Source organism: Protobothrops mucrosquamatus, unplaced genomic scaffold (assembly GCF_001527695.2).
Source record: "Protobothrops mucrosquamatus isolate PMUCROS unplaced genomic scaffold, P.Mucros_1.0 scaffold3246, whole genome shotgun sequence".
NCBI lineage: Eukaryota > Metazoa > Chordata > Lepidosauria > Squamata > Viperidae > Protobothrops > Protobothrops mucrosquamatus.
In genome coordinates, this window is record NW_015389240.1 from 455 (window position 1) to 21,705 (window position 21,251).

Genomic DNA, 21,251 nt, shown 5'->3' on the forward strand with positions numbered 1-21,251 from the left:
ATATTCTATTCTATTCTATTCTATTCTATTCTATTCTATTCTATTCTAATTCTATTCCATATTCTATTCTATTCTATTCTATTCTGTTCTATTCTAATTCTATTCCATATTCTACTCTATTCTATTCTATTCTATTCTATTCTATTCTATTCCATTCCATATTCTATTCTACTCTACTCTATCTCTTCCAACTCTTATTTCTATTCTATTCTATTCTATTCTATTCTATTCTATTCTATTCTATTCTATTCTATTCTATTCTATTCTATTCTATTCTATTCCAATATTCTATTCTATTCTATTCCAATATTCTATTCTATTCTATTCTATTCTATTCTATTCTCCTCTCTTCTATTCTATTCTATTCTATTCAAATTATTTTTAAAAAGTGTACATTTAAAATGACAACAAAGTTTTTCTTTTATTCTATTCTATTCTAGTCTGTTCTGTACTCTATTTTCCATTCTCTTTTGGTAGGGATCTAGGGCTGAATGGCTACATCAACAGCAATGCAACTTTGAGGTCTTCAACCCAACTGATGGTTGACTGATTCCCACTTGATACTAAGCTGAGAAGCCTTTGGCTTGGCAGGTTAGCCGAACGCACCATTGGTGGTTTGCAAACCAATATTCACACCCCCGTGTGGCTCCTGTGGAAGTTGTAAGAAAACAAACCAAGCATTACCTTGGGGTCTACCAGTGCTCCAGCCTTAATGAGGTATTTCACAGTTTCCAGATGGTTATTCTCTGCTGCTTCCATAAGGGGGGTCCTCTGGTCCTGAGAACAGGTGTCTATGTTAGCGCCAGCCTGTGCAGAGGTAACATGCAGACCCAGAACACAAAGGAAGAACTACAGTTAGCTTTTTTTTATATGTTTAACAGGCTAGTTGCTTAAGCAACCCCACCTAACATTCTGATGGGGTTCGTGCCTCGTGCTAAAACGTAAAGGAGATTTGCCAGTTTGTGGCTTTAGTGGTGTTGTGCAGACGCTACCACCTACTCTACAAAAAAAAAGGGACTTGTGGATATGTGCAACTGATGCTCCTTATGGACTGCAAGGCGATCAAACCGGTCAGTCCTAGAGGAGATCAACCCTGACTGCTCTTTAGAAGGCCAGATCCTGAAGTTGAAATTCAAGTCCTTTGGCCACCTAATGAGAAGGAAGGACTCACTGGAGAAGGGCCTAATGCTGGGAAAGATGGAGGGCAAGAGAAGAAGGGGATGACAGAGAACGAGGTGGCTGGATGGAGTCACTAAAGCAGTAGGTGTGAGCTTAAATGGACTCCAGAAGATGGTAGAGGACAGGAAGGCCTGGAGAAACGTTATCCATGGGGTCGCGATGGGTCGGACACGACTTCGCAACTAACAACAACAAAATGGGTCCTGTGGCTGCACAGAATCCATAAAGACATTGCAGTTGTGGAATTTGCTGTCTCTTCCTCTCTTCTTTTTCTTTTTTTCAAGAAGCCCAAGAGATGCATAGCTACTCTACTGTTTCTTCCCAACAGTTCTATCAAGTAGGTCAGGCAAGGCAGCTCTCCGTGGTCCTGATCTGGCACCCCAACCCACAAGGTCATACTGGCTAGAATGAACCAACTCTTTAACTAAGGGGTGGGTCCTTGGGGTTCTCTGAGCTTGCTTGTTTTCTTGCAGACATTTCATTTCCTGATGACGTTACCTAGTTTGGGTAATGAAACGTCTGCAAGAAAACAAGCAAGCTCAGAGAGCACAAGAACCATCATGTCAACCCTGAGCTACAAATATTCTCCTTTATTGGTAAACTCTTAACTCTTAATTACTTTTTCTTCCCCATGCAGAAAATCCAAAGCGATCGACTTGACTCCACCCCAGCCTCTATCTTCCTCAACCCTTGAGCCAATAGTCAGGGCAAGCATTATGGATCTAGACGAAGCATCCTATTGTCTACGTGGTTGCAAGTCTACTTGATTCCATCCCAACCTCAATCTTCCTCAACCCTTGAGCCAATAGCCAGGGCGAGCATTATGGGGTCTAGACGAAGAATCCTATTGTCTACGTGGTTGCAAGACTCTCCAACCTAAAGTGCCCATTCAACCACCAAAAACTTGGAATCTGCAACCTTTTATTACTTTTAGAATAAACTCAGCATCTCCTGAGTGAAAGAAACAGATGCTCAATATCCCCAATTGATTTGGCTCTCTAGGAAGAAGAAGGGAACCTACACCCAGTCAGGAAATAAACACATTTTTTTTTTTAGAAAAAAAAATTACGGATGAACCTGAAGTAGCATGTGACAAATGTCCACGTGTCCCGACTCTGCGGCTGCATGAAGAGGCGTCCTTTTACTCTGGTGCTCCATTTTGAAGTTGGGATCGATCCCATCCACTGAGCAAAAAATAAAAAATAAAAGGGAGGGAAAACCAAACCCACTTATGACCAGTTGCTTAGCAAACTGTTCAAAATTACAACAGAGCCCAAGAAAGCTACTTAGGACCGCTGATGGTTCAAAGTTCCAACAGCTGCAAGACGTGGGATGGATGATCCACCTAACAATCGGCAAGATACACGATCCATAATTCCAGGCTCAATTGCAGTCAGAAGTCAAGGAGGGGGGGGGAGTGCCAAGAGGAGACAAGACAAGGGTGTCAAAGAGTAAATGAGTCCCCATCTATTGCGTCTTGTCCTGCCTCCTTTTTGGGGGCAGACCCTTAGATATTGGGACACTGCTTGCATCCATGGAAGAAGCTTCTCTTGCCTACATCCTGCTTCAGGAGGGTGTAGAACTTCTCCAGAACATCTTTAGCTGGTTTCTTAGAATGACAGGATCGTAGGGCTGGAAGAGACCTTGGAGGTCTTCTAGTCCAACCCCCTGCACAAGCAGGAGACCCTGTACCATTCCAGACTAGTGGTTGTCCCATCTCTTCTTGAAAACTTCCAGTGATGGAGCACCCACAACTTCTGGAGGCAAGTTGTTCCCCCGATTGTTTTCACTGTTGGGAAATTTCTCCTTAGTTCTTGGCTGGATTAACTGTTCTCACTGTCACGGAAGATCGTGACCACACCCATTCATCAAAAAAGAAGACTTTCTACTAATTGCAATGTGTGTTGTTAAATGTGGGGGGGAGAGGAATTTTACTCACCCAACATAAGGAGAACCTTCTGAAGCTCGCCTTGCCTGGCTGAGAAGTACAGCTGTTTCGAGTGAAATCGCAATTTCTTGGGCCTGTGAAAACAGAGGAAGAGTTAACTCCAAGTGGCTACTAGTCAGAGCTGTCGTTTGTGTGTGTGTTTTCTCTCTCTTGTTTTATTAATAGTCCCATCCGCTCATCGCAGGGAAAGATGTTTTTGGTTTTGAGACGAAAACAGGGAGAAAACATATCCATTTCTTCTGAACACCCAGAAAATAAATAAACCAAAATCCTCTTTCCTCTTATTTTACACCTCTTTTTTAAATCCGTAGGAATATCGATACCATTTCTCGGCTCTGCTGTTTTGTAGCTGACAGCCACTCTCAGCTATTTTTAACAGAACCGCTTCCATTTTAATTGATAAGTTAATGCTGGAACTTTTGGGCTGGGAATGAGGAACGAAGAGATGGAAGCCAAGCCACAGGCCTGGAATGGGAGACGCGGGATTCTGTGATTTCCCCCCCAAAGAACTTCGCTTTGATTCCCACCAAGAAAACGTCAATATTTGGTTAGCTTAGCTGGATGTGGTCAACTTAACCAGGGTAGTCTGGACAACGAGCCAACGCAGGAGATGCTGACCTTCCATGATGCAAGCAGGACCGGCGTTCACGGTCCTGACAATAGAACAGAAGCCCCATCCAACTTAGTTGCTTACTTTTCTGAATCCAGGGCAATCAAGGCGCTCTCCAACGTTTCTTTAACCGGCCCTTGAGGTAAGCCGGTCGAGACCGGCTTAGGGAACGTCGATGTCCCGGCCAAATCGAACACCTCGGTGGACAAGTTCTCAGGTCTGACTTCTTCAGGTTGCTGCGTGGCAGGCCCGCCGAAACTGAACCCAAGAGAACAAAATCCCAACAAATGTTCCATTTTGCGAAACGAAGCAAGTCGCTAGTTGGGAAATCACGTGGCCGCAATCGTACATTCCAGTCGGAAACGGTTCAAGACTACCCAGTTTCACACCTTCGGCTTTTGTTGGCCTTCTAACCACACACCCCCATAACTTGGGAGTGCCTTGAGTGTCTGTCTTCTACACATTATACTGGCAGCCTGGGGCTGGGAGCCACAGGCACGCTATGCAGATAGCTCACTCTCTTCAAATCCCTTTCTCTCCAATCTCTCCCCTCTGCGGGCGGGATAGGGGAACAAAAGCAAACTTATTTCTGCAGCATACTCTCCTTTTCCTGCTGCCAGTGCTATCGCATTGCTTTTGATGCGTAGAAGAAGAAAACAACTTAGTCTCTTGAAATCACTTTCCAAATTCTCTATTTGTGTGTGGGGGCATAGGAGGGTCAGGCCAAAGGGAGATTGCCTACAGAAATTGCTTGCTTTCCTCCCTCCACAGTAGAAGGAGATAAAGATTTTAAGAAAGTGAGAGGGGAGGGGAGGGAAGGATGAAGAAGGGAAGGGAAGGTCCAACAGCTGGAGAAAGCAACCCCCTCCTCCTTCTCTTCCTGCTCTCCTTCCAGCTACGAAGGAGCTAATAAGCTTTGTTCGGAGAAAGAAGTCTCTCCAGCCAGGACTTACCTTCCAGTGGTCGTGTCGGCCTTTCCTTCTGAAGCACTTGGTTTCTTCGGCTCCAAGGTCAGCAGCAGGCTGGAGGTGGTGTCCGCCTTGGCCACCGTGACCTCTTTCGCCTTGGAGGCCTCCTCCCCACAGTGGGGGCAGTAGCTCATGCCTTTGACGTGGGAAGTGCACTCTTTGTGGAACCGGTGAGAGATGCCGCTTTCGGGCTGGCACTCCATGAACGTGCCCTGGAAGGAACGGCCAAAGGGGAAAAAACACAGGTAGTCCTCAAGTTATGATCAAAACTCAGCCCCGAATTTCTGTGGCTAAGTGAGTTTGGCCCCCGCTTTACGGCTTTCTCTCCACCGCTGTGAAGTGAATCACTTTGCTTGTCAGAAGGTTGCAAAAGGTAGGAGGGGGAAAAAAAATGACGCGATCCCGGGACGCTGCAACCGTCCTAAATATGAGTCGGTTGCCAAGCGTCTGAATTTTGATCCGGGGAGCAAGTGTGAAAAACGGTCCTAAGTCACTAAATGAGCCGTTGTAAAGTGGAGGACTACTCTCCCCTCTGCTTCCAGTAAGGGATTGTATTTTAAGAAGAGACGGTGGCTTGGGCACCAGAATATCAAAGCCGGCATCTACTCAGACTGCCACTCGTTCGTTTTTCTCGCCACGCGCACGTATCCGTAACCCAAACTAGAGTGTGTTGTTTCTCTGTGTCACATAACATATGTGGGTACGTGCCTAATTCTGCATTTATTTCTTTATTTGGGTCCTGTTTATGTAGTGGTGGAACCCTTGGAGAGCTGCATGCAACGGAATTTCATTTTAATGTATGCCGATTAGTCTACGTTCAAAGGGGCAATAAAGTTATTGTTCTATTCTAGTCTACATTCCAGGAATTTTTTGTTTTAAAAAAATCGTTATTCTTATTTTATCTGTTGCCCAAAGAAAAGGGAAGCTCACAGGGCGCAACTGTCTCTGGAAAGAGGCAAGAGTATTTTGTCCCCTGAGGTCCAGCCCGTCCGATGCTTACCGCCATGCAAAAGAAGCCGCAGCCAGGACAGCACTGATGCTTCACCATCCTCCCTCGGTGGTCCTCGCACAACACCAGGAGCTGGACTTTGTTCGAGGCACGCATCAGCTCGTATTTCAGCACACGGTTGGTGCATCGGCTCAGCTGAGGGTGGGGTGGGGTGTGGGGGAGAGGAGGGAGGGAGGGAGGGAGGGAGGAAAAAGAGATTTCTGGCTAGCGCACGGACGTGAAAGAAGAGAAGAACCACGTGAAATGGCGTGTCGGCAGCTCTTTTCACACAGCCGGCGGGCGGCAAAATCCCACCAGCCGAGCCCCCCGGGACAAGCGGAGGCCCGGGGAGGGCAATGCGTTTGGGGGGTAAACCATCCGTGGATGCCCACATCTCTGCCTCCTCTCGCTGGCTACCTGAAGGAAGGGCGAGCCTTCTGGCCAAAGAGTAGGTTAGCCTGATTGAAGTGCAAAAAGTCATCCCCCCAAAAAGAAAATGGATCGGAAAAGAGTGGTTTTTCCATATCAAAATTTTGGTTGGCTGTTTGAGAAAGCCCTTCCTTCCTTCCTTTCCCTTCCTTTTCTCCCTCCCTCCCTCCCTCTCCTTCCTTCCTTCCTCCCTTTCTCTCCCTCTCCTCCCTTCCTTCCTTCCTTCCTTCCTCCCTCTCCTTCCCTCTTTCCATTTCTTTCCTTCCTTCCTTCTTTCTTTTTTCCCCTCCCTCCTCCTTCCATCTTCTTCCTCCCTCCCTTTCTCTCTCCCTCTCCTTCCTTCCTCCCTCCCTCTCCTTCCCTCTTTCCATTTCCTTACATCCATCCATCCTTCCTTCTTTATTTCCCTCCCTCCTCCTTCCATCTCCTTCCTTCCTTCTTCCCTCCCTCCTCCTTCCATCTCCTTCCTTCCTTCCTTCCTTCTTTCCTTCCATCTCCTTCCCTTCCTTCCTGTTTTCTTCCTTTCTCTCTCCCTCCCTGTAGGTGGACTCAGTCCATCTACCAGGGGATTCCAAAGTAGTGTTCTTGATGATGTGGTGAAGCCCGCCCCAGCGTCACACCCACTCTGAAAACCTCTCATCAGAAGACACACATGAACTTCAAGACATGCAATGGACCTCATTTAACCCACCATCGGGAACAAAGGCTTTGGGAAGCTCCTTTATCTAACAGCTAAGCCTAGTCCTAGTCCCAGTCCCAGCCCGGGAGCCTAAGTGTCTGAAGCAGAGGCTCAAAGGCTAATGCAAGACTGAAAGTGTCTGTACAGGAGAACCGAGGGAGGGGTCAAATGTGTCATCAGTCTTGAGTCCCTTCGATACCCACAAGAACAAAATCCAACCCACCTTGAGCTCTGTTGACCCTTATCTACCTCCAATTTGCTTGGACCGTTACTAGCTCAGATTCTTCTAGAGAAGGTTAGCACGGTTTCCTGATTTCCTAAACGTGGCAGTCTCTTTCAGATTCGCAGGTGAGCCAGACAGCCAACGGTCGCCCACGGAGAACAGTAGAAGAGAGGAGACATCAAGGCACCTTACCTCCTTATCCACACTCTCTGTGGCCATGCACTGGTTGTTAGCGAGTGTGGTGATCTCCCGGCTTTTCGGGGTTTCCATCCGGCAGCTACAAAGAGGCACTTCTTGGAGACATTCTGTTTCCATTGCTCCAGGACCATTAGAAAGACCTGCGGGAGAAAAAAAAAAGGGAAAGAGAGATTCCTACAGAAGGTTAAGACAGAGCAGGCTACCCTAAGGAGCTGCCCAAAGAAGAGGGGGTCAATCTCTTCTCTAAAGCGCCTGAAGGCAGGACAGGAAGCAACCGATGGAAACTCATCAAGGAGAGAAGCAATCTAGAACTTAAAAGCAATTTCCTAACAGTGAGAACAATTAATCATCGGAACAACCTGCCTCCAGAGGTTGTGGGTGCTCCACCACTGGAGGTTTTTAAGAAGAGATCGAATTTGTCTGAAATGGTATAGAGCAGGGGTCTTCAAACTTGGCCCTTTTATGACTTGTGGACTTCAACTCCCAGAATTCCTCAGCCAGCATGCTGCTGGCTGAGGAATTCTGGGAGTTGAAGTCCACAAGTCATGAAAGGGCCAAGTTTGAAGACCCCTGGCTTATATGGTCCAAGCTGGCTGATGAATTCTGGGAGTTGAAGTCCACAAGTTATAAAAGGGCCAAGTTTGAAGACCCCTGGTATAGTTTCCTCTTGAGCAGGGGGGATTGGACTAGAAGACCTCCAAGGTTCAAGAAGAACAACTCTGTTATTCCGATATGAGCATTATGTCCAAAGTTAAGGAGGAAGACTGAAAGAGGGAGGGGGGGTTGGCTTTATTTGAAGAATGGTGGGACTGTGGGACATCCTTGCTGCATTCATAGTCAAGCACGCATGTCAGAAGAAGAGTTACAGAGAAAAAAGGAAAGACAGTGTTCCAGTATCTCAGGGGCTGCCCCAAAGAAGAGGGAGTCAAGCTATTCTCCAAAGCGCCTGAAGGCAGGACAAGAAGCAACGGATGGAAACTAATCAAGGAGAGAAGCAACCTAGAACTAAGGAGAAACTTCCTGACAGTTAGAACAATTAATCAGCGGAATGACTTGCCTCCAGAAGTTGTGGGTGCTCCATCCCTGGAGGTTTTTAAGAAGAGATTGGACAACCATTTGTCTAAAATAGTGTAGGGTCTCCTGCTTGAGGAAGGGGTTGAACTAGAAGACCTCCAAGGTCACTTCCAACATCATCAACATCATCATCATCATCATCATCTTGTTGTTGTTGTTGTTGTTGTTATGGCACCTGGCAGACTCTTTACTGTAAGAAATGTCCCATTTGCTCCATATTCGGTGAGGTTCCTGTTTAGCTCTGCTGTCCTCCAGTTGTCTGGCAGATTAGAAGTGTTGGCCAACGCATTCCAAAGATCCAAGGTTGCTTCAAAGTGCCTCTATTGGATCTAACATCTGCAGCCTTCCAGAGGGACAAGAACAGGCAACCTTTGGATTTCAGCCCAGCTATCGGAGCTAGGAACGGCCTTCTACGTTTGGCCATCAGCCTACTCAGAAACCTTGGCTGCTGCTGCTCAGAATAGTTAAACTAATCTACTCTTCCCTTGATCCCCGGAGCAGGTGCTCAGCAACTGCTGTTTGAAATTAATGGGTGGGTGCCCCGGTTTCTCACAATCAATACACTCTGCCTCGCCACAGCTGTAACGAGTGGGAAAGGAGAGAAGAGAAGCCCTTTCCCATCATCTCGAGCAGGGACTAAGACCACGGTTGGGCTCTGAAGGAACATGACCAGCTTCTCCTGCCAGCCGGGCAAACTGTGTCTCTTGGAATGAAGATCAGAAGCTACACTGCCTTGGGCAAAGAGGTTGCGGATGGAGCAGCCAGATGAAGCTCCCTGGTTGAGCAAAACGATGGAGAAGCTCGTTCTGCTCTTCCAAAATAGACAAGGCTCCAAGGAAGCTCATAGAAGTTCGTGGGATCTGAGCGTTGTTGGGCAAGAAAGGCCAATCCTGGTCAGCAGAAGAGCGAAGAAGAAGAAATTGGAGCTGGAAGCCATTGGGAGACACTGTCACTGAATTGAGGGGCTTTGCGGCATCCTGACCCACCCTGGTCCTCAATGGAATAGAATAACAAGAGTTGGAAGGGACCTTGTAGGTCATCTAGTCCAACACCCCCACTCAAGCAGGAGACCCTACACCATTCCTGATAGATGGCAGTCTGGCCTCTTCTTGAAAGCTTCCAGTGATGAAGGTCCCACAACTTCTGTTCCGTTGGTGGGTGGTTCTCACTGTCAGAAAATTCCTCCTTATTTCTAGGTTGAATCCCTCCTTGATCAGTTTCCATCCGTTATTCCTTGTCTGGCTTTCAGGTGCTTTGGAGAACAGGCTGGCCCCCCTCCTCTCGTGAGACCCCCCCTCAAATATTGGAAGACTGCTACCCTGTCTCCCCTGCTCCTTCTCTTCGCTAGGCTAGCCGTGCCCAGTTCCTGCAACCGTCCTTCCTATGTTTCCAGTCCCCTTTGAGGATCCCCCAAGCATCTTTTCTGCCCCACCTCCCTCCTTTCTCCGGAGGTTGCTGGGCCAAGGGATCCACTCCGTCTCTCGGCTGCTGCTCTCTCCATTGGATCCATCTGTGATACACACACACACACAATCTCTTTTGGAGGGATGCCAGCCTGCTCTCCTTCTCCCTGTTAAGCATCCACCAGGGGGCATCATCTTAATATAGAGAAATGAATCCAAGGAAACAAAAGAAGGAAAATGGTACATGGCCATATTTAGACGCTTGACACACTCACCTTCTGGTTGCGAAGAAGACAGAACGCCCTTCACCCGAAGATCCAAGGAATGCAGGGGCACCTCCATGTATTCCATGCTGTTCTCCTGCTCGGCTCCTTCTCCGCTCCCCAAAGGGGGCTTGTAAGATTCAGGGCCTGGTTTTGAAAGACATGTAGATTGAGCACGCCAGGAAAGAAGTATGCATCTGCCTCTCTCTTTAAAGGCCACATTCATCGCTAGCAGACAGTAGGCAGGCTACACCCGCTTGCTTGAAGGATCGGTAAATACAGATGCGGAGAGAACAATTAAAAGGCAACCGCTGGGCCCACGGAGGCTGATCTCCTTGGGTGGATGGATGGGGGGTGGGGTGGGGGGAGATCTCCTTCTCCTGTTGCACAGTGGAAAGTTCTTAGCTACCGGGCAGGGTTTAAGCAAGGGGGTAGCTTCTCTTTTGGAGGCATCTGAGTGCTTCTGCACAAGCACTAGGGGCAGGAATTCCTCTGGGAAGGAAGGAAGGAAGGAAGGAAGGAAGGAAGGAAGGAAGGAAGGAAGGAAGGAAGGAAGGAAGGAAGGAAGGAAGGAAGGAAGGAAGGAAGGAAGGAAGGAGAAACAGCAAGAGAAAAAGGAAGGAAGGAAATGAAAGAAGGAAGGAAGGAAGGAAGGAAGGAAGGAAGGAAGGAAGGAAGGAAGGAAGGAAGGAAGGAAAAAAGAAAGAAGGAAGGAAGGAAGGAAAAAACAGCAAGAGAAAAAGGAAGGAAGGAAATGAAAGAGGAAGGAAGGAAAGAGAAAGAGAAAGGAAAAGGGAAAAGGAAAGAGAAAGAGAAAGAGAAGGAGGGAGGTAAGAGCTGGCCTCCTCTTGGCTCACCCTACTCAGATGCCAACAGCCTTGAAGAGCCAGGCCCCACCAGACCAGCCAACCAGCCATGGAGCAGAAGACATGGGACTGAAGGCAAATGGAGCTGCTTGCAAGCCAATCCCAGCTTCCCTATTCAGCAAGGCGGAGCCTGCTAGTGAAAACTAACGTGTGGGAACCAGTTCACGCTTCTTCTCCATTTGCACCTCCATCTCTCTCACGGGCACATTCCAACACACGCACAGAGAGGCACACACAGACAGATGCAAAGCCCTTCCCCTCCCCTGCCACCTGGGAACAAGCCGAGGGCTCCGGAGGCCAGCTGAGTGGTCCCCTGCCCCATCCTTTGGCCCTTCCTTCCGCTCAATCCGGCTGCCACTGGGCCCAAGGCGAAGGGCAGGAAAATCCCCCAACGCTTTTGGCGGCGTGGATGGCGCCACCGTCGCGCTTTCAAAAAATAAAATGATAGTTGAGCAACCATCCGGAGGGAGCGCGCGAGAGGCCGAACAATGGCAATGGAAATCAGAAACCAGAGCTTAGTGGCCCTGCGCGTTGAGAAGCAAGGAAGCGTGGGGCCCCTTGCAGCAGGTGTCCAGATGTTTGACCTGTGGGACCACTCCGTGCCTTCCCGACGGATGGAGTGGCCCTTAGGAAACGATCCTAGATAGCTGAGCTGTCGTCCCGAATCACCTCAGGGACACACACGCTTCTCCTGAAGGAAGAACCAGCAAAACCACCAGTGTCTGGTCTCAGAAGGAGAACTTCCCAGGTGGAGGAAAGCACAACCCAACTCAACCGCCAACGTCTCCTATCAGCCCAGCTATAGAAATATTGATGGACACAGCTGCTTCTCCACCCCTCTGAGCTGAACATCTGGATACGGCTGTTCTATTTCTGGAAGAGACAGGAAGCCCCCAAGTTCCTGGATGATCTCTTAGCTAGCACCTAGTTAAGGGGACAAAACGCACCACAGGCTCACTTGAAGCCAACCATCCTGGTCTGGTAAGACTGTCCTTTTAGAAAGAGCAGAGACGGAGTGACACACGCAACGCCCCTCGGCCCTTGATCCTGAACACTTGCCCCGTAAACCGAAGGGCCAAAAAAGGTCCATTTCCATCTCACAGAACAGAAGAAACTCTTCGACAGCCGAGATTGGAGAGGGAAGCAAGTTGTAGCTTCCAGATGTTCTGCCAACTGGCATCTCCCGGAAAGCATCATCGCCCCATCCCTTCCCTTGAGGTCTCCGATAAAGAAGCAAAATAATAATAATAATAATCATAATCATAAGAGCAGTCCAACTCCCTTACCTATCAGGTTGGTTTTTTTCTTTTTGTTTCTCCGCCTCCGTTTCCGGGTGGGTTTCAACCACGGGCTCTCCGTTTTCCCTTTCCGCTTCATCAGCTTCTTCTTCAGACTGGACTCGGAGCTCTGCAAAAGCCACCAGAACCATCGGCTTTAGGAGAAGGAGGCCTGGCCTGCCATGGTTACGGTGGTCCTGGTCCCCCCTACCCCACCCGCTTTGTTGGAAGTGGCGAGAAAGTGGAGAGGAGGCACAGTTGAGCGACATTTAGCAACAAAGCGGTTCTTGGAAAGATCACGTAATAGGCGGCGGAGGCCAAGGAGTCAGTGCTGGTACGCTGCAGGATAAAACTGCAAAAAAAGATAATCGCAGCCCCGTTGGCTTACAGTGTGTGGCCGTCCAGCTTTTCCCATAGCACAGGAAAGAAAGAAAGAAAGAAAGAAAGAAAGAAAGAAAGAAAGAAAGAAAGAAAGAAAGAAAGAAAGAAAGAAAGAAAGAAAGAAAGAGGAGGAAGAAAGAGGAGGAAGAAAGAGGGAGAAAAAGAGAGAGAGAGAAGGAGAAAGAGAAAAAAAGAAAGAAAGAAAGAAAGAAAGAAAGAAAGAAAGAAAGAGAGAGAGAGAGAGAGGGGGGAGAAGGGGAGGGAGAGGGAGAAAAAGAGAGAGAAAAAGAAAGAAAGAAAGAAATGAAAAAAGAAAGGAAGGAAAAGAGGGAGGGAGGAAGTGGGAGAGAGAAAAAAGAAAAGAAGGAAAGAGAAAGAGAAAGAAAGAAGAAAGAGAGGGAGGAAGTGGGAGAGAGAAAAGAAAAGAAAAGAAAGAAAGAAGAAAGAGGGAGGGAGATGGGGAAGGAGAGGGAGAAAAAGAGAGAAAGAAGGAGAAAGAGAGAAAAAGAAAGAAAGAGAGAGGGGGGAAGGGGAGGGAGAGGGAGAAAGAGAGAGAAGGAGAGAGAGAAAAAGAAAGAAAGAAAGAAAGAGAGAGAGAAAGAAAGAGAGAAAGAGAGAAAGAGAAAGAAAGAAAGAAAGAAAGAAAGAAAGAAAGAAAGAAAGAAAGAGGGAGAAGGGGAGGGAGAGGGAGAAAAAGAGAGAGAAGAAAGTGAGAGAGAAAAAGAAAGAAAAAGAGAGGAGAAAGAGAGAAAAAGAAAGAAAGAAAGAAAGAAAGAAAGAAAGAAAGAAAGAAAGATCCAGCCTCCCCAATTGCTAAATTCATTCGTTAAAAATTACCAACTGAAGCCACCATGACTATCTTCTCTTAGCTGCTCCGCGCATGCCGTAACAGAACCACGCCGGTAACCCTCGACTTAACCACCATTTCTTTAGTGACCAATCCAAAGTCACAATGGCCCTGAAAATAGGGACTTTGCACCGGTACCCGGGCTTGCAACCACAGCAACCTCCCCATGATTACCGGATCAAAATTTCAGGCGCTTGGCAACCGGCATCCCTTTGCAAGGGCTGCAGGACCACCATTTGGGATCACCATTTGGGACCTTCCCAGCTGGCTTCTAACAAACGGTGTCCATTGTGTGCCTGTGTGTGTGTGTGTCTGATTTGGTTAATGACCACATGGGTCACTTAATTGCAGTCGTTCGCTAACAACCTTGGCATAAAAAGTCGTAAAATCAGACGTGACTCCTTTTAACAACCGCCTTGCTTAAACTGAAGTCGTAAGCTGAGGACTACTAGTACAGCACAGGATAATTTAAGTCTCGGCTAACAGCGTTGTATTTTGTTAAAATGTCTTGCCCAGTCTTTCCGAGTGTGAAGGATCTAAACAAAAAATTAGAAAAGAAAAACCACCACAACGAAGAAAGACGCAGCCTTTCAGCCAGGGCCCTGAACAAGGAAACTGAGCTACAGATCAATTAACAATCGATTAAAAAAACAGATTTTGATAAGAGGGACAGATTTTGATAAGAGGGACATGGCTCTTCCAACAAGCAGGACTGGCCTAAGGGGAAATTTTTAGTGGGGTTTTAAAAGCAATTTTAAAAATTAATAAGGCCAAATTTAATATTTCATCTTAACTTTGTTTTAATGATAGTTTTTGGGGTATTTTTGTAGTTGTTTTTATCAGGCTGTCAGCCGCCCTGAGTCCGCAAGGAGAAGGGCGGGGTATANACCCGCTTTGTTGGAAGTGGCGAGAAAGTGGAGAGGAGGCACAGTTGAGCGACATTTAGCAACAAAGCGGTTCTTGGAAAGATCACGTAATAGGCGGCGGAGGCCAAGGAGTCAGTGCTGGTACGCTGCAGGATAAAACTGCAAAAAAAGATAATCGCAGCCCCGTTGGCTTACAGTGTGTGGCCGTCCAGCTTTTCCCGTAGCAGAGAAAGAAAGAAAGAAAGAAAGAAAGAAAGAAAGAAAGAAAGAAAGAAAGAAAGAAAGAAAGAAAGAAAGAAAGAAAGAAAGAAAGAAAGAAGGAGAAAAAGAGAGAGAGGAGAAAGAGAAAAAGAAAGAAAGAAAGAAAGAAAGAAAGAAAGAAAGAAAGAAAGAAAGAAAGAAAGAAAGAAAGAAAGAAAGAAAGAAAGAAAGAGGGAGGGAAAGAGGGAGAAAGTGGGAGAGAGAAAAAAGAAAAGGAAAGAGAAAGAGAAAGAAAGAAAGAAGAAAGAGAGGGAGGAAGTGGGAGAGAGAAAAGAAAAGAAAAGAAAAGAAAAGAAAGAAAGAAAGAAAGAAAGAAAGAAAGAAAGAAAGAAAGAAAGAAAGAAAGAAAGAAGAGGGAGGGAGACGGGGAAGGAGAGGGAGAAAAAGAGAGAGAGAAGAAGAAAGAGAGAGAAAAAGAAAGAAAGAAAGAAAGAAAGAAAGAGGAAAAGAAAGAGAGGGAGTGGGAGAGAGAAAAAAGAAAAGGAAAAAGAAAGAAAGAAAGAAAGAAAGAGGGAGAAGGGGAGGGAGAGGGAGAAAATGAAAGAAGAAAGAGAGTGAGAGAAAAAAAGAAAGAAAAATAGAGAAGGAGAAAGAAAGAAAGAAAGAAAGAAAGAAAGAAAGAAAGAAAGAAAGAAAGAAAGAAAGAAAGAAAGAAAGATCCAGCCTCCCCAATTGCTAAAGTTAATTCATTCGTTAAAAATTACCAACTGAAGCCACCATGACTATCTTATCTTAGCTGCTTTCTTACTCCCAGCACCGTGCATGCCCTAACAGAACCACGCCGGTAACCCTCGACTTAACAACCATTTCTTTAGTGACCAATCCAAAGTCACAATGGCCCTGAAAATAGGGACTTTGCACCGGTACCCGAGCTTGCAACCGCGGCAACCTCCCCACGGTTACCGGATCAAAATTTCAGGCGCTTGGCAACCGGCATCCCTTTGCAAGGGCTGCAGGACCATCATTTGGGATCACCATTTGGGACCTTCTCAGCTGGCTTCTAACAAGCGGTGTGTGTGTGTGGGTGTGTGTGGGTGTGTGTCTGATTTGGTTAATGACCACATGGGTCACTTAATTGCAGTCGTTCGCTAACAACCTTGGCATAAAAAGTCGTAAAATCAGACGTGACTCCTTTAACAACCGCCTTGCTTAAACTGAAGTCGTAAGCTGAGGACTACTAGTACAGCACAGGATAATTTAAGTCTCGACTAACATGTATTTTGTTAAAATGTCTTGCCCGGTCTTTCCGAGTGCGAAGGATCTAAACAAAAAATTAGAAAAGAAAAACCACCACAACGAAGAAAGACGCAGCCTTTCAGCCAGGGCCCTGAACAAGGAAACTGAGCTACAGATCAATTAACAATCGATTAAAAAAACAGATTTTGATAAGAGGGACATGAAGGTTATGGGAAGCAGGCAGATCAGCAAGTCTGAACAAACCAAAAGAACCTAGTTAAAGGGGTTAAAACACACCACAGGCTGACTTGGAGCCAACAATCTAGGTTTGGTTACTATAAAAGCACAAGAGATGGATTCACACATGCATCCTTCGGAGAACTGAACCCGATCCACGTTAACCGTAATTCTGCCATTATGTCCAAAATGAGAAACCATCAATGAACAGGATCCTGGGTTAGTAAACTTACCTGAAACCACAGTTTGCTGTGGTTCTGGGCATTTACATGTCACAGTGGCTCAGTATCAAGTCATAGACACATACCAAAAATATTTCAATAATGGATCAATAATAATAATAATAATAATAATAATAATAATAATAATAATAATAATAATAATAATAATAATAATAATGCCAACATTTGGAATTTGAGAAGGAATTCAATTAGAGGTGTCACTCACAAAAATTACGGCCTTCTATAACCAGACTCAAAGTCAAAAACACCCTGTTGGGACATAATGGATACTACATTTCAAACCATGGTTTCAAGAAGCTACGTTGGTTATGTTATATAGTCTCCCATGTGAACCACAATGGAATAATAGCAAGTTTGCTAGAATATGCTAATGGAGAAGGATTTTGTTCTGTTGGATGAAATGAAGAGGGGAGGGGAGGGAACAGAGAAGAGAAGAGAAGAGAAGAGAAGAGAAGAGAAGAGAAGAGAAGAGAAGAGAAGAGAAGAGAAGAGAAGAGAAGAGAAGAGAAGAGAAGGAGAAAGGAAAGGATTGGAAGGGAAGAGAAGGGAAGAGAAGAGAAGAGAGGAGAGGAGAGGAGAAGGAGAAGGAGGGAAGGAGAAGGGAAAGGATTGGAAGGGAAGGGAAGGGAAGGGAAGGGAAGGGAAGAGAAGAGAAGAGAAGAGAAGAGAAGAGAAGAGAAGAGAAGAGAAGAGAAGAGAAGAGAAGAGAAGGAGAAGGAGAAGGAGAAGGAGAAGGGAAAGGGAAAGGATTGGAAGGGAAGGGAAGGGAAGGGAAGAGAAGAGAAGAGAAGAGAAGAGAAGAGAAGAGAAGAGAAGAGAAGAGAAGAGAAGAGAAGAGAAGAGAAGAGAAGCTTTCTTGGTACGAGAAGCTTTGGAGAAGCAACTGAGATCAGACACCATAGCTCCATCTGGGCCCTTCATTAGGGGACAATGCAGATATACCACAAAGGAAGACATTCTGCCTTCTTGAGGTTGAGACAGGCCAATAAAGGAGAATATTTGCAGCTCAGGGTTGAGATGAGGGGGTCCTTGGCGCTCTCTGAGCTGGGTGGTTTCCTTGCAGATGTTTCACTCACGAAGTTATCTAGTTTGGGCAACGAAACGTCTGCAAGAGAACAGCCAAGTTCAGAGACAATCACGGCTAGAAGCAAGCAGTGGATGAACCACCAGGCACTCGGCAAAATCCCGATGGCAAGAAGTAGAACAGGGGCCTTCAAACTTGGCCCTGGTATTATGTCTGGTGGACTTCAGCTCCCAGAACTCCTCAGCCAGCGTGCCTGGCTGAGGAATTCTGGGAGTTGAAGTCCACCAGTCATACCAGGGCCAAGTTTGAAGGCCCCTGAAGTCGAATGTCAGGGCCAAGGCTTCAGATGATCTCAGCTGGGAAGGGATGGGAGAAATCCACCTCATTCAAACCTGGAATTGTCCTGGAGACCAACAAATGCTTTTTGCCTTGGTCGAGACACACTCTTCTCTAACTACAGTTCCCGGAGAAGCACTTTCCTGCCCAAGCTGTCCCTACCTCCCTTCAGGGGAAGCAGAATAACTCAATTTAGCACCGGGAAAGAGCGGAACGTCCTTCTATCTCAAACATACAGTATATGTCAGTCCTTAATCTCTTTCCCTATGGCGGTTCCCATGAATACGGTCTCTTTGTTCCTCACGCTAAGCCAGCCTTACCTAACCTGGATGGCTTCCAGGTAAATGATCTCAACCTTCCTTGCAACCGCTCTCCCACCCCAATCGTTATTGTCCAAAGTCGCCTGGCTAATCCACCCTGGTTTTTTTTTAAATCGAGAGCCGGTTGAATAAATTAGCCATTGTAGTTTGGCTTGCACAAAACGCTACGCCTACATGGAGGGCATGCTCCAGTAAACCAGGAGGCCATCTCCAATTGTCAATGAGAAATCCTAAAGGTGGTGGGGGTTCCCCCCCCCAAAAAGGCAACTTTCTTGGTGTTTTCTTTGAAAACGTTTCGCTTCTCATCCAAGAAGCTTCTTCGGATCTAACTTGGATGAGAAGCAAAATGTTTGTTTGTTTGTTTTTTAAAAAAACCATTAAGTCCAGTTGCCCTTTGGAAAAAGCAATACAAACATACACGTGCACGCGCATACACACACACACTGCTTTTTCCAAAAGGCAACTGTACTTTCTTGGTGGTTTTTTTTATATATATAAAAAACACTCACTGATTAAGCCATAGTCTGCAGTTACACTACGACCAGGATATCCTGGAGAGTTCTGTAAACCACAGCTGAACTATGATTCATGGTCATAGATTCAGAGCGATGCCTCCCATCACAGCTTGTCAGTCCTTGTGATCAAACCTGAGTTATTTTGCAAGCCAGGCAAGGAAGAGTAACCTTGGTAACATAACTATTAATTCGGTTAGAGAACAGACTATAGGAAGAGTTCAGTTTGCGTGCATCTCCTAGAAAGACGGGTTGTTTTTATTTGTCAAGCCGCTGCAAAATTAATATTACTGTTCCATGAATTGTTTCGGCTACCTACTCATAGGTGAAGATTTAAGACCGTCCTGAATGTTTAATTTAAAAAAAAAAACAATAGCCAATTAAAAATCCTTTAAGAGAAGTCCGATATCTGAACATTAAATCTCTTACACCAATTATTAGAGTGATTAGCTCTCGGCCCCTTCGTTTTGAAGAATTGATTTCTTTCTGCAGTTTTTGTCCTATGGGCATATGATATAATAATTGAATAGTTAAAATTCAATAATAGTTACTGAATTTTAATCACAGATCTGCAGACAGATCTGAGACAAGTCCAGGAAAACCTAGGTATTTGAGGACTGTTTTCGTAAGAGGTGGGCCAATTGCCAGAATCAAGGTTTCAGACCTATACATTTTGCAGGATTTGGCTGTATACAGTACAAGAAATAGCAGATGGGAACTAATCAAGGAGAGAAGCAACCTAGAACTAAGGAGAAATTTCCTGACAGTGAAAACAATTATCCAGTGGAACAAGTTGCCTCCAGAAGTTGTGGGTGCTCCATCACTGGAGGTTTTTAAGCAGAGACTGGACAGCCACTTGTCTGAAATGTTATAGGGTTTCCTGACTGAGCAGGGGGTTGGACTAGAAGACCTCCAAGGTCCCTTCTATTATTGTTATTTCCTTAGCTGAGAATGTCTCTCATTAAAATCCAAGAACTAACTTCTGCATGGACGTATGAAACACGGTTATCCAAGATTATCATCTTATGTCTATTTCTTTGGTGTAGAAGTCCTACAGACACAGGTAGATTGACTGTAGAAAAAAACTACGGTCAGGAACCCGGACTACATTGCTCAGCCTCAAACTTATTCACGTTTATTTAAAAGTTAAGTCTTGTTGAACACCATGGGACTTCTTTGCCAGCCACTTTCATAGAACTGTACCAGGAGAATCCGTAGAGTGGATCAATCGGTTGCACTATCATCATTAAGTCTCTGCATGGGGAGGCCAAAATCTGCAAGATGGTGGACACCATTCCTCAACTAAGCTATGGTTCCTTCTGCCTCAACTTCATTGTCTGAATTTTGAGACATTCTCCCCCACCAATTAAATGCCACAGACTATCAAGAAATCTCACTATTCACTCCACAGCTAAGAGCCAAACGGAATACACCTTCCTGAATCAGGGACCAACTATTTTCCCCCCCAACCTCAGGTCCCTCCTCTCCCCCAACAGACCCCAAACTTTGAAAGACTTCTGCAACTTGATGACCCAACGTCAGTAAATTCGGGGACAGCCACGTGGTCATTTAGAAGTTGAGGCCAACGACTGCTCAGTGGGAGAGAAGAAAGGGCCCAAGGAAAAACAGAACGAAACGAAACCAGGGATCTGCGATCGAAGCCAGAGTTTGCAGAACGACAGAAGAGGAGACGGAAAGCACTTGAGGAAGCATGTCTTGGATCATTGGAGGGAAGGGGTGGAGAGAGACCCAGCATCGCACCATGGATGATCCAGCTCTCCTTCCGATCGCCTGGCCACGAGTTAAAGGTTGCCGTATAGGCTGCGAGAAGCGTAAAATCAATGCATAAGCCAGCACTTTCCCCTAATCTGGGATCCTTCGAGTACATTAGCCCAGGGGTCTCCAACCTTGGTGGCTTTTAAGACTGGTGGACTTCCGACTCCCAAAATTCCTCAGTCAGCCCTGTTGGTTGAGGAATCCTGGGAGTTGAATCCACAAGACTGGCTGAGGAATCCTGGGAGCTGAAGTTCACACGTCTGGCTGCATAAACCAGGGTTCACCAACCTTGGCGACTTTTAAGACTGGTGGACTTCAACTCCCAGGATTCCTCATCCACCAGTCTTCAAATTGCCCTGGTTGGAGAGAGCCCTGCGGTAGCCTACAACATCCTCCGTCACGCCTGGCCAGCCCTTCTGGCAGGGGACGATGTGAGTTGTAATCCAACACACCGGGCAATTCCTTAGCGGGTGGGTGGGGAGAGCCCATCCTGGTCCACTGAAGCCCCAAAGTCTGAGCAATGGCTCTTGATAAGAAGCAGCAGCAGAAGCAGCAACAGCAGCAGAAGCAGCAACAGCCTCGGGGCGTCTTGCCTTGCCTCCTGCAGAACTCGGCCCTGGGCAGGGTCTGTCTGGGCTACGTGCCTGCTTCTGTCCTGCTTCTTCCAGCTCTGGGCATGCCTGTCTGGACCGCGCCTTGGCCTTGGCACCTGGCAACCAAGAGCAGACCCCTGCTGAGGCCTGACAAGAAAGCAACAGACTTTTATTGAAGAGACGGGCGTCCACGGTTCCCCTTGAAACCGTCAAAAGAGACAAAAAAAAAAAACCCCAACAAAACCACAATGTGGATGCAAACCGGATCAAGCAAGGGAGGGAGGGAGACAAAACAAAACAGAGGAGGTCTTGCAATAACAACGGGATTCCCTTGGTTGGGCCTGGATGGTGCTGGGTTCCTCGCCGTCGCTTCCTTCTGGAAGCACGGGGCGAGAAAGGCGGCACTCACCAAATCCGACTCATCGCCGTCTTCCTCCTCTTCCACGGAGTCTGCGGAATCTTGTTCCTCCTCCGATTCTCCGTCCACCATCTGTGACGGCCAAAGAAGCTCACGTGAAAACAGAGAAGGCAACCCCTGCTGAAAGGATCGAAGCAAAACTGGGTCTCACACACCT

The 21,251-nt window shown here is 46.6% G+C and overlaps 1 protein-coding gene across 1 annotated transcript in view; it reads right to left on the reverse strand.

The window, feature by feature from the left end:
- Positions 1 to 434: 434 nt before the first annotated feature.
- Positions 435 to 21,251, reverse strand: part of EHMT1 (euchromatic histone lysine methyltransferase 1) — a 28,705-nt gene continuing 7,888 nt past the window's right edge. Inside the window, exons 6-15 of the mRNA XM_029286290.1 lie at positions 21,086 to 21,166; positions 12,115 to 12,235; positions 9,975 to 10,109; positions 7,217 to 7,362; positions 5,706 to 5,849; positions 4,691 to 4,917; positions 3,822 to 3,995; positions 3,119 to 3,201; positions 2,257 to 2,363; positions 435 to 807 (exon numbers count right to left, since the gene is read on the reverse strand). Of these exons, the coding sequence (XP_029142123.1) occupies positions 631 to 807; positions 2,257 to 2,363; positions 3,119 to 3,201; positions 3,822 to 3,995; positions 4,691 to 4,917; positions 5,706 to 5,849; positions 7,217 to 7,362; positions 9,975 to 10,109; positions 12,115 to 12,235; positions 21,086 to 21,166 (1,395 nt within the window). The 3' untranslated portion in view covers positions 435 to 630. The remainder of the gene's footprint in view (positions 808 to 2,256; positions 2,364 to 3,118; positions 3,202 to 3,821; positions 3,996 to 4,690; positions 4,918 to 5,705; positions 5,850 to 7,216; positions 7,363 to 9,974; positions 10,110 to 12,114; positions 12,236 to 21,085; positions 21,167 to 21,251) is intronic.